We start from the raw sequence: 12,853 nt of genomic DNA, 5'->3' as shown, positions 1-12,853 counted from the left end.
TGGCCATCACTTGAGGATTAACTGGACTGACTCTGGACCCAGACATGCACCTCTGTCCTCAGGGTCCAGAACACTTTTGAGCAGTTCATGTGGTACCAAACAGTCATAAGAGGAACTGTTTGTAGATGAAACAGCATTGAATGCTTCATGTAAAGCAATGCCTATTTTCAGAGTTACAAATGCATTTATCTACACAGATGTGCTTTGCTGAGAAGTTAGGTCTATTATAGACCAGAAACCACAAGTTGTGATTTCTCATTTTCTTATTTTTTTCTTAGAAGACATTTCTATTTACAATAAATGTAGTCAGTATGTAAATAATGTACATATATATTGATTTCTGGAGTGTTTTGTTATTCAATGTATATATTTCCCACAACTTGCATGAAAAAATATTCTATTGATATTGATATCAAAATATCTATTGATATTTTGTTGCAGAGTGAAGTTAGTAAAAATTGGAGGGTATATGGCTGTCAAAACTCTTGTAGATATTGTGTTCACTAAATAAAAACCAAATGTATTATTAAGACAAGATTGTCTAAGACTTGGTTCTTCAAATTAGAAATATGTTGGGTCCAGCAAACCACTGCCTGATTTTCCCTGACCAATTCCTGGGGTCTGTACCTCTGTTCCAGGCCTGACAGCCTGGCTGGAGGCACCTACTGACAGACCATGTGGCAGGAGCATTGTGGGTCTACAGTGACTGCAGAAGAAGTCAGTGAGACATGCCGCAAGCAAATGGGGAAAACAGGAGTAAAAAACAAGACACAAAATGTTTAATTTGCTGCCATTTATATACTATATAAATTTTACATGCTGTATTATTTACAGTGGGGCAAGTGCTTTTTCAATCTTTAAAAAAACAAAGATCAAACTTTAGACATCTCTGAACAACACAAACTGTATAAACCATACAGATTATTCAGATACAAACTGTATTAAATACAGTTTTCCCCACTCCATCTCCTGATGCAGGACCAGTGAATTATAAGTGTATCACAGTTTGATAGCATATCCATATTAAAAATAAAATCACAGTATGATTTTTGTCTGTAACTAGAAACTTTAAGGGACCAAGCTGACAACTCAGACTCCAATACCATATAGTCAAGACAAGGACGCTGTATAAAAAAGTGTTATGTAATAAAAACATACTGTAGGCTGTACAAATAATGTTTAGATTATACATTCATAATGTAAATACTCATCATAACTGGTAAATTGATTGGAATAGTTCCACAAAGTTCAAAAACAGAACTTGTCTATAAAATACATTTTCAAATCTTGAATACAACTAAAATATGAAGCAAATTAGTTTCTAGTATCAGACATTACAGAAAACAGACTGCCCTCGAAAAGTTTAGTTGAGAGCTTGTGAATCTTTAAATAAGTCTTTAAATTAAATATACACACTGTCAGTTTGTACTTTTAATAATTCCATGGTTTCCCGGTTGGTCTTGCACCAGATGTCTAACTTGGAGGAACATTACATGAAATACAAGTAATCAACCTGAGTCTGTAATTAAGCAGCATTTGAGATGTTCTATTCCAGGGCATTATTTTCACTGTGATATATATACACGGTATCTTACAGTGGTCAGCAGTTGTAGAAAGTGTTCATCCATTTGGAATAAGGGCAATTAAGAAAAGGTAAAAACAAAAACAAAACAAAACAAACAAACAAAAAAAACAAAACAAAACAAAAAAAAGTAAGTTCTCCATGGTAAAATCTGTACATATTTACTAAAGAAGCACCACGCAGATTTGAACAAAGTTATTTTCTATGTTTATAATTTAAGCTGGGTTGGGGATGGCTTCTGTTGAACACGTTGAATCTGAAAGACAAGAGGCGCAGGCGTTAGTTTGGAACGGAGGCCAAGATGGGCCCTCCTTTTCAGAAAACCCTGTCAGCGGCTCCCCCCAGGGTTTTGGGGAAGCTCTTCTTCCTTGAAATGGTCACTCTGCCTTTCCATCACAATAAAGGAACCCAGAAATGCCAGGCAGTTCTAGAGGCGTGGGCTGGTGGCGAGGCCAGGCAGGCGCCATCTGCTGGGCCCAGCTGGGCCTGCCTGGAGCCCAGACTGCTGCTAGACTGCCCCAATCCTCAGCTCCCACTTTCACTTGGGAGGAGTTTTAGTTTCCTTAGACCTAGCTCTTTCCCTTGAGGAGACACTGGTAAGGCTTGTTAATTAACTGCAGATAATTCTCCTGTAGATATAATCACTTTAAAATTCATTTAAAATCCTCCTTAATGATTTGACATGATAGACACATTTGGACAAAATTCCAAGGGCCAAATGGTTCACTGTTACCTTTCCCTCAGCAAGTGCAGAGTACAGTACCATGAATAAAAGCCAAGCATTAACATGACATGGCCACAGCTCTGACACCCTGCTAGGGGAGCAGGACTTCTATACCTCTGCCCTGGGTGTGTGCAGGGATGGTGGTGCAGGTATAGGGATCCTGGGGCCTGGCTCTCAGGACAGACACATGGCAGGTCTGAGTTGGGGAAATCCAGTCAAATGGCAGTCTGTTCCTTCTGAGTTTCGCTGGCATTTTTTAAGATGAGGGAAAGGGATAGGGAGTGACTTCAGTGACAAGCATCCTCCTGGTCAGTCCTGGGAAAGCCAATAAGGAAAAGGGGTCTAAACACATCTCCAGGTCTAAGAAGTGTCTGCTGCCCAGGATGGCCTGGCTAAAGGGAGCTGAGACCCCCACAGCTGGACCACCCCAGGCCACTGCCCCAGCCAGGGTGCTGCAACAGCACCATAAGGCCCTTATGTTTTCTTCAGAATTAAAACTTGATCTGTGTCCTCTCAGTGCTCTATAATGACAAAATGTAGAGATAGGAAAAGGGCTTACCATAACTAGTGAATTTTTTGTTTTGAGGCCAAGTTTTCAATCACCTGGAAGGCAAAGGTTAGGAAATGGATTTTAATAATGATTGTACAAAATGTTTAGTGCCTGTGCTCTGAGTGCAAATTGGGGGATTTGAAACTAGAATCCATTTTCTGTAGTTTAATATCAGTCACCTGAAATCAATTCTACAAAGAGGAAGAGCAAACAGAGGCTGGCACATGGCTATTTCTCCAAGTGTCCTACTAAAAATAAGTTCACATGGTGACAGGACCCAGCAGAAGCATGCCCCCAGAGCCACATCCCTGAAAGAACAGGCCCTCCTCAGCCCCATCAAATTGCTGGGCATTTTCCTATTAGGACGGATCTCAGGCCACAGAAGTTAACTGAGAGTTGAATGGAGCCCAAGGACAGAAGCTTGGAAGAGAGGCAGGTAGTCAAAGGCCAGGGCAGAGGAACATGTAGAAGGGAGTGGGAGAGAGCAGAAGGGGTATTAGTCCTCAGCCAGTGCAAGAGGGCCTGGCCACCTAGGCCAGACAGGCAGCCCATCACCTGGGCCCTCAGTCTGTGCTCATAACAGAGACATGGCTACAAACTAGTCATCAGTGCCACTGGACTGGGGATAGAAACACAGGGCCACCACTCAGACACACAGCCTGACTGCACTACTTGGAATGGATGAGTGGAATCGGCCACCTAATGCCATAGCAACACTGAGGTTAGCACTCAACCTACCTTCCCTTGAGCATAGCCATCTCTGGGAGCCAGGCTAGAAGATTTTGGCAACAATTCTGGGATCCTGCCTAATACATAGATTATAAATATACCTCACTGTTTACTCCTTAAATACTACTCATCTCCTCACTTAATCCTTAAGTACCACACAGAGGTCAGAAAAGGACCAATCCTCACCAATCCCCTTCCCCAAATTGTTGAAATATTAATGTGAAACCAATTTTAAAATGTACATAATTAACTTCTTAAAAGAGGGCTGGGGTTGTCGCTCAACGGTAGAGCACTTGCCTCGCACATGCGAGACCCTAGGTTCGATCCTCAGCACCACATAAAAATAAATGAATAAAATAAAGGTACTGAGTCCAACTACAACTAAACAATAAATATTTTTAAAAAAGAACAAAAACACATAGAGCTGGATGCAGTGGCACGTGCCTATAATCCCAGTGACTGGCTGATGTAGGAGGACCACAAGTTCAAAACCTACTGTTTAGTGAGACCCTCAGCAAACTAGGAGACCTTGTCTCAAAACAAAAGTTCTAGAGATGTATCTCTAGGTTCAATTTCCAGTACAAAAAAAAAAAAAACACAAAAAACATTGCCAGGTGCAGTGGCACATGCCTGTAGTCCCAGCCACTCAGGAGGCTGAGACAGGAAGATTCCAAGTTTAGCCTGCCTCACCACCTCCGCAAGACTCTCTTCAGTGCTCCCAGCTCCTGGTTCTCTTTTCACTCCTACTTGCTGGGGACCATTTGTTTTTCAACCAGTAATTGAACAGTAACTTAAGGACCACTGTAGGGAAGGGTCTCTGCCTCCTGCCCAGATCTCCCCCACAGATCACATTAGACAATCAAAAAGCCAAGATGATGTGCCAAAGTCTCTATGACAGCAGCATGGTCTTTATGCAAGAAAGTGAACCCTGGTGGTCCAGCACAGGGTTGGCAAACCTTCTAAAGGGCCAGAGAATGATGAAAACTTTCAGCTCACAGGCCACAAGGTCTCTGCTGCCACTACTCACTTCTGCTGAGCAGCACCAAAGCAGTCAACCTGGTCACGCCCCAAGCAGAGTTGACATTAAAATTTGAATTTCACATAGTATTCATGTGAAACACATTATTACTCTTTGGAATTTTAAAAAATGTTAAAGCCATTCTAAACTCGCAGGTTATGCAAAGGCACTGGCATGAGGGCTGAATTTTGCCAACCTCTGCTCCAGCCCCATTGACTCTAACCAAGCTCAGTGCTCCTCTTCATTGTTCCAATCACCTTTTCCAAACAAATTTATTAAGAGTTTCTATCTTCTTAATTCCAAGCTATCTTCTCTTACCCTGGCCATACTCAGACAGATGGCACCTGTCAGCCCTGCTTTCCATCCTTAAATGCTTTGTTTTTTCCTGGAAAGGTCCGATGCCTTCCAGAGGCAGGCCATCAGTGAGCAGAAAACTGCCCTCTGTTCTCCGGAAATGGCTGACAGTCTCATAGCTCATGGCCTTCATCAAGTGTAGTCCTGAATCTTTCACAAAGTCCTCTGACTTCCTTGAATGTCTCTTCTTTTTCTTCTTCTTCTTTTTGTGTCTGTGGAGGTCGGCATCAGAGTACGCTACTGAAAGATCGGAATCTTGCTGATGCCTGCAGAAGAAGCAGCCAGAATTCAACAACCAAAACACAGAAGCACCTCACATAGGACTTGGCCCTGGGCTTTCATGCCCACTCAGGACTTCAGTGTGCAGACACAGATAAAATCCTTACCTAGTTACAAATGTGTTGTCCATTTACACTGTAATACTTTTTAATCCCAGGGTCAAAATTAGCCAACCTGGACCCCACCTCTGGCCACCTCCACCCACCTCCAGCAGCACTCAGGAGCTGGGGCTGTGGCCAGACCACCATGGGGGTACCTGGCTAACTTCTCCTAAAACCGATGACTGAAGGAAAATAGCATTTTGTCATGTGTCTCAGGCACAGAGAAGGGAAGAAGCTTGTGATTTCCTTTCCCCTCATATACCTGCTGCCTGTTTACATATGGCTTTTGGCAACTAAAGTACAAAGTAACCCTACTGGTCACACGTGCTCATCACAGCATGTATCAGTCATTTTAAAGACAATTGCCAACCTGCTTTTTAAAAATATAAACACATTTAGGATTTGAACTGAGAAACAGAGACAGAAAAATAGACAAAGGCAGGCCGAGGAAATAAATGATATACATCTAAGACCCCCACTCTAGGCAGGCAGGCAAATATCAAAGAAACTGTGGCCTCCTGTTTTCTGCCTATCTTGTTGTTCCTAAATTTCAAGAAAATGTAACAGATATGAAAATATAACTACATCAAATAAAAACCAACCTTGAAGACAGAGATTCCCACCTTACATTTCACTTACTCTTAGGAGGGTTATAAAGCATTAACTGAGAAGGCAACATCATTTAAGAAATGAGGCTGTTGGCCATTACGATACAAATGCAGCTCAAAAGCAGCAGTTTTAGAAATATGTAGAAATAGCGGAATCTCAAACCCCACAGAGATGAAGAATACAAATCAAACCAGTGCAACTGACACAGCCCTTTGCTGGTTACTGTGAGAAGTGCCGGAGGCCTGCAGCTCCCCGGGAGCTCTGTGGGCGCAGCGCCTCTGCTTTGCTCCAAGTGAGCCACCATCCTCACCTGCAGTCGCGCTCTCGATGTTTGTCTTTGGATTTCTTTTTCTTCTTTGATTTCTTGTGCTTCTTCACCTTAGGCTCTTCTAAAGGGTCCTTCTGTAAGCTTCTGTGGGCTTTCTTTTCTAAGTGACTATCATTATTTTCTATGATCTCGTACCTCCGTTTCCGCGACTTTACAGTTTCATGTTCATGAAACCGATCCGAGAGGCTGAAACTGCTATCTTCAGCTCCCAGTGCAGTTTTCTCCTGGGGGTACCTCGCAGGGTGCAGAGGAAGGGCTGCCCCCACTCGCACACTGTGCAAGTGGTGCCGCTCCTTGCCCCTGGCAGGAGGCTCCCAGCCCTTCCTGCCCCTGTAGCAGTCCTTGTGCAGCCGTGCTCGGTCATGCTCCCGGCCGCTGCTGTGTAGAGGCCTCCACTCCCTCATCTCCCTGGCTGCGTAGGGGACGTACCTGTCATGGTAATACCTGCACTTGTCCCACCTCATCTTCTCAGGGTAGTACTTCTCCCGGCCCCAGGCGTGCTCACTCTCTGAGTGGTGGTGTCTGGCCCAGTCCTGGTCTGACCCACCTCTGTTGCGAGAGTGGTGATAGCTGTACCTGCCCAGGGAGCGGCGCTCACTGGGGCTGACCCGCTCGCTGTGGCACAGGGGGTGCTGACTCCCGTTACAGTGCTCCACTTGGTGGCGCTCCTGCTTGGCCCGCTCTCTAACATAGTGCCGCTTTTTGTGATAATGGTCCTCTGTCTTGCTCCTACTTTCCCTTGCGTGTTCTCCACTGGAGGAACGATCTCTACGGTTACGATAATGTCCTCGATCAACTTTTCTGAGGCTACCGATTTTTTCCTTAACTGCAGAATGATCCTGAACTTTCTGTCCAACCTTGTTTTCATCACATCTCTCGCCACTGCTATGCTCGGCGCCCCCATCTGAGTGGGCTCCTGTGGTCCTGCTGTCTGGCTGGGGAGAGGTCAGTGCATCTGCAGACACGCCTGTGCTTCTGGAAGGATCTTCTATATCCCTGCATCTGTCTCTACTGAGGTAAACTAGGAGTTTATGCTCACATTCATCTTCTGAACGTACTGAGGGAGTTGGGCTCAACTTCTCCACTATTTCCACTGGTGCAGAGTCCTGTGGACTCTCAATTAACATTCCTTTTACCTCTTGGGATGGTTTGCTCTGGTCATTTGTAAGATTCTCAGTGTCACACAGGTTAGAAAGTTGATCATCCCCCATGGGATTCTTGTTGGTGTGACAAACATTGTTAATAATGGGCAAGGACTCATCAGGTTTTGCTGAAATGTTTTCAGAGACTTCTTCTTTGGTAGATTTGGTGTTGGGGTCGGAGGGTGGCAAAGCCTTCTTTAACTTGCTGCTCAGACTTGTGACTGTCTCCACTTTTTCGTGAGAACCAGCAGTGGTACTGCCAACTTCCGGCTCTGCAGCAGGCTCCTCAGCTGGACTTATTTCTGTTCCAGTCAAACTGCAGCCCCACCAAAACAGAGAAACAAACCAGGAGTTAGCCTGACTTCTGTACAGGTTTTTGTCATTGGCTATGTTTGCTAAATATTTTATAACTTTAAGTATATCTGCCTGAAACCTAGTAACAGGCTTATTTATTATCTCTAAAAATCAGAATTTTCTTTTTCCCTTTATTGAATAAAATTTGTATTTAGCCTATCTCCTATCCTATTTTTCAGCAACAAAGATTCTGCAGTTCTAGAATCTTCCTATATCCATATATTTCTAATTCTTCTTAAGGAGTAAATCTAGGGCTGGGGTTGTGGCTCAGCAGTAGAGTGCTCATCTAGCATGTGCAAGGCCCTGGGTTCAATCCTCAGCACCACATAAAAAAAAAATAATGATAATAAATATATAAATAAAATAAAGGTATTGTGTCAAACTACTTCTAAAAAAATAAATGTTTTTAAAAAAGTAAATCTAAACAACGATAACAAAAAATTATGCTGGGGTCACTAAGTTCTCTAGATCCCTTCTCCCTTTCTCTTGGAGCTTCTGAGGCAGGGGAGCTACCTCCAAATAGAACCAGAAACTCCCTGAATTATGGAAGCCGAGGAGGACTCACTGAGGCTTTAGGACTTTCTGTGATAAATTCACACACCCTTAGCAGCTGAAGAGCTCCTGGCTCATATTCCCAAGGCTAGTGACAGCTGCCAGAAAATAATAAAATACCAGTGATCTCTACTTTTTAGAGATAACCCTTGTGACCTGTGAAGTCACCATGGAGACACTGTAGAAGAGGACTCCCAGAGCTCAGCACATAAAGCAGTACATGATTGGCCATACTACATCATGGGCTTGTTAGTGTCATCTATAATAATTCCCAGGCACATCAAGATGAGGACCACAAAACTAGACTAGAAAAAACACAGAAAAATCACTGTACAAGACAGAGTGTTCCAGCTATTCTGTCTTTAAGAATGAGTATTCTTTGCCTAAAGGACCCAATTCTGCTTTAACAATTAAACCTCCCTAACACAGGTTCTCAGTTGGGGAAGCTGGCAGGTATTTTCTGGGGTAGCCAGAGTGATGGGGGAACCCCAATGGCACAGGTGCCACACATGGAGAAAGAATCCTCTATCCCACATGTTCTCACATCTGCAAGGGTAAAAATACCAGTTGTGTTATTAGCACAGTTTTCAAAGACACTAAATTTTTTGCAATTCAATTACGATATAAAGCAAGAGATGGATGGTCATGCTATGATTTGATAAGAACTTCACCAAAAGTTTTCATCAAGAGAGCCTGGTACTCCTGATGGTGAATCTGTGCATGGCACTTAGTCGACTTCAAGCTGCATTGTAAACAGCCAGGTGCACAGCGCACCTGTGCACACATGCCAACACCTGAGTACTCCATATCCTGGTGCAGCCTTACCTGGTGGTTTCCACACTGAAAGTGCATTTCAAACCCCTTTCATTTTATTCCTGAGATAAGTTACAGTCAGGTCAATATATGGAATTTTGTGGAGGGACAGGACATGGGACTCAACACTAGGCATTCTGCCTCTGAGCTACATACATCCCAGCCCTTTGTTTTGTTTTTGAGACAGGATCTAAGTTGCTGAGGCTGGCCTTGAATTTGCAATCTTCCTGCCTCAGACTCCTGAGTAGATTATAGGCACAAACTATTGCACCTGGTGATACATTGACTTTTTTTTTCTTTTTAATTGAGTGTCAAGGCAGGATATATTTTCTTTGAATTTTAGATTTCTGGAGGGGCCTTCAAAGAACACTTGCTTTCTGATAGAGTTGCAAACCCCTGCCCTATAACCTTAATACAGGTGGCACTGGGGGCTGGGTTGTAGTTCAGTGGTAAAGTGCTCGCCTAGCACGTGCAAAGCCCTGGGTTCGATCCTCAGCACCACATAAAAATAAAGAAAGAAAATAAAGGCATTGTGTCCAACTACAACTAAAAAATAAGTATAAAAAAAAAAAAAGAAAGATGGCACTGGACATCAGATTCAGAAGTGGACCAAAAGCATCACTGGTCAGAGAGGGCATCATCAGCGGGATTGTGCCATGCTGTAATGACTGAATCCCACAGAGCGCATTTTTTTCTTACTCTTCTAAAATGCAAATAATAAATCCTATAGACTGTTATGCAAGTCATTCCAAGATTCAGCTGGATGAAGTGTACATATCTGCAATCCTAGCTATCCAGGAGAGCTGAGGTGGGGATATCACAAGATTGAGACCAGCCTGGGCAATTTATTAAGACCCTGTCTCAAATTTTTTTAAAAAATTAAAGATAAAATGGGCTGAGGATGTAGCTCACTCAGAGAGTGGTTCTGGCTTCAATCCCCAAATCATTCCAGGGTTCAAATTGTTCAATATAAGACTTCTACGGACATTATTGGATGTCATACCATGAAGTTCATTTCCTCTTAATTCATTCTTTTCTTACCTTATTTCATCTGTTGAGCCTTTTACTTTGTTGCTAAGTTTGAAAGTCTCTAAGATTTTGTCTTCTGGGAGAGATGGCAGAGGAACAGGCATCAACTACAATGAAAAACAAAGACATTTTAATTCTAGCTGCCAGCTCCATGTTCACTTAAGTCTGGCCAAGTGAATGGCCAAGAATGAGACTCAAAGCAAAGCCTCTTCCACTCACTCACCTTTCCAGGAAGACCATTTGCTTTAGAAAAGGGGTTTTCTGAGTGTATAGTAGGCTGGACTTGGCAGCTGGCACCTTCAAATGATAGGCCATTTTCTTTTGGGTTGCCATCTGCACCATTAGCACCATTTAAAGTGATAGGTTCTTGAAGCTCATGCTGAGAAGCCTCATCATCTTCGGCTTCTTCACCAGCAGAGTGAGAGCTCGTCACTGTACCCACACCATTCTCCTTGGCCAGGCCCTTTGTTTCCTCGTCAGACTCTTCGGATGACTCGGCACCATAGGGGACCAGCACACTGGAGCTCAGCTTAGACTTGCCATTCATCACTGGCTTGGAGCAGGATTCACTCGGAGAGATGGGTTTTGCTACTTTATTAGAAATTGACATCGTAGATGCATTCGAGGTAGACTGTATTGCAGAAGAATTAGTAATGGTAGAAGAGGGAACAGGCTTGTTAGGAGCCTCCAAAGAATTGCTGTGAAGATTAGGCTGAGACTGACCTTGGCGAACAGGCAACTTGTTGTGAATACTTATGGTAATTTTTTGTTTCTTGGGATGTTCTGGAATAACTGAGGGCCTGTTAACTGACCAGTTTTGAACAGAAGTGGAAGCATTAACAGGACCAGCCCTGTTGACACTGGGATTTCCATTAGGACTTGACATGGAACTGCTTGGTGTTTCCTTCAATGGCCCTGTTCCATTCAAGTGAGGTGGATTCTGGAAGGAAAAAAACCATACTTATGTCAGTGCTCCAAGAACATGGTCCAACTTGGCTGAGGGCACTTCCCATGTGGGCCTTGTTATAACTTATAGATTTCACATGTCTAGAAATACCACTCTTTCATCTGCTGCAACCCACATACACCTTAAAAGGCCCTAATTTTCTGACAATTAATTAATAAAAAAACAAATATGTTTGCCAGATCACAATCCCCAGACCAACTTCTTTCTATTTCCCAGGTCACTCTGAGAAAGTCACACATATTCTCCTCAGCTGGGTTTCCTGGGAGGCCCACACACAAAGACAAAAGTACCAGGAAGCAGAAATCACCACTGGCCTCAAAGCTAAGGCAGGCTAGAACAACCCGCACTAGACAACCCCAGCCACCAACCTGTGTCATCTCCCGGTTCTACTTGTGCAGGTCTATTGCTCCAGGTTCCCACTACTGATGCTAAATCCCTGTGAGGACCTGGATGAAAGCTGGTTTACAGATGAAATCATGTTGAGCCTTTCACAATGTTTTCTTAAATATTTGAATTAGTTGTTATTTTAACATTGGAAGGTTTCATGGTAAAAACCAACCCAACAAAATTTAATAAACCAATTACAGCTGTTCCCTTCCAGAGTCATGTACACTCTGGTTTTCCAATGCCCTAATGTCAACTCTGAAGAAGAGCCCAACTCAGAAGCCAGCTCACAAAGGCATTGGATTCTACTACTACCTAATGTCCTTTTAAAAAAAAAAAAAAAAAAAAAAGCATCTAACTAGAAAATCTGATAATTCAAATTAAACTCAACTGGGAAGCTGTAGAACACCACAACACCAGTGACATGGCTTAGTCCCGACAGGCTGCTCACAATTTCCTGTGAGTCTGGCAAGTCAGGCCTCGTTCTGCATACTGCTTCATACAACAGAGGTACACAAGCAGTCCTCCTGACAGGACCATCAGATGCAAGATCAAATTCAAGTGGACAGCAGACATAAAATGCCACACACCTGAAGTAGCTACATGGACCCTTTGTAAAAGGGTCACTTTTCTGGTATCCAACATTAAGAACCCAAATATCTTACCCATGGAGCAGGAGTCCACAGTGGGAGTTGACATTTAAATATACTCACACCCATACCATCTTCTTTTTTTTTTTTTAATATTTATTTTTTAGTTTTCGGCGGACACAACATCTTTGTTTGTATGTGGTGCTGAGGATTGAACCCGGGCCGCACGCATGCCAGGCAAGCGTGCTACCGCTTGAGCCACATCCCCAGCCCCCATACCATCTTCTTGATCATTCTATTCATGCTAGAGTTTCTGTATACTTGCCATTATTTGTAATAAAGGGCTTGAATCAACTTTAACAAGAGATTTAGTTGTGCATGAGGACATAGCAACTACTGCAATGTTAACTTCAGGGTTCAAGGGTACATTTTTAAAATTAACATAACAGTTATATTACACCTATGAATGTTACCTTTATCAGGTGAGAAGGAAGCTGTGGTCCAATAAACCCTGGAGTTGTGGCCTGCTTGTTGGTAACAACCCGCTGACTAATTACTGGGCGGGGAGAGGACTGGCCCGGGCTATGGGTGGAATGAGTAAGTTCACCTCCATTTTTCACATCATGGGACCTGAGGACAAAGAGTGATATGACTTAGGGTGAGGAAGGACATCTCCTTAGAAGAAACTCACTTACAAATTCAACAACACATAACCCCTCAGAAACTAATGGACAAATGAGTGCTTTTA

General features: G+C 43.2%; 1 protein-coding gene across 3 annotated transcripts in view; it reads right to left on the bottom strand.

Annotated features, from left to right (window-relative positions):
• Nucleotides 1-784: 784 nt before the first annotated feature.
• USP42 (ubiquitin specific peptidase 42) overlaps nt 785-12,853 on the bottom strand; it is a gene marked incomplete at its 3' end in the record, with an annotated part of 47,513 nt that continues 35,444 nt past the window's right edge. For 2 of the 3 annotated variants that reach the window (XM_081297176.1, XM_081297177.1), the window contains exons 12-16: nt 12,579-12,735; nt 10,388-11,104; nt 10,177-10,271; nt 6,257-7,732; nt 4,908-5,223 (exon numbers count right to left, since the gene is read on the bottom strand). In XM_081297176.1, coding sequence (XP_081153302.1) covers nt 4,908-5,223; nt 6,257-7,732; nt 10,177-10,271; nt 10,388-11,104; nt 12,579-12,735 — 2,761 coding nt within the window. Of the gene's footprint in view, nt 1,839-2,865; nt 2,910-4,907; nt 5,224-6,256; nt 7,733-10,176; nt 10,272-10,387; nt 11,105-12,578; nt 12,736-12,853 lie in introns of those variants that run through there. The other variant, XM_081297178.1, reaches the window with a different exon arrangement.

Source organism: Spermophilus citellus (assembly GCF_964194105.1).
Source record: "Spermophilus citellus genome assembly, chromosome: 6".
NCBI lineage: Eukaryota > Metazoa > Chordata > Mammalia > Rodentia > Sciuridae > Spermophilus > Spermophilus citellus.
This window is presented reverse-complemented; position numbering and strand designations above follow the sequence as displayed.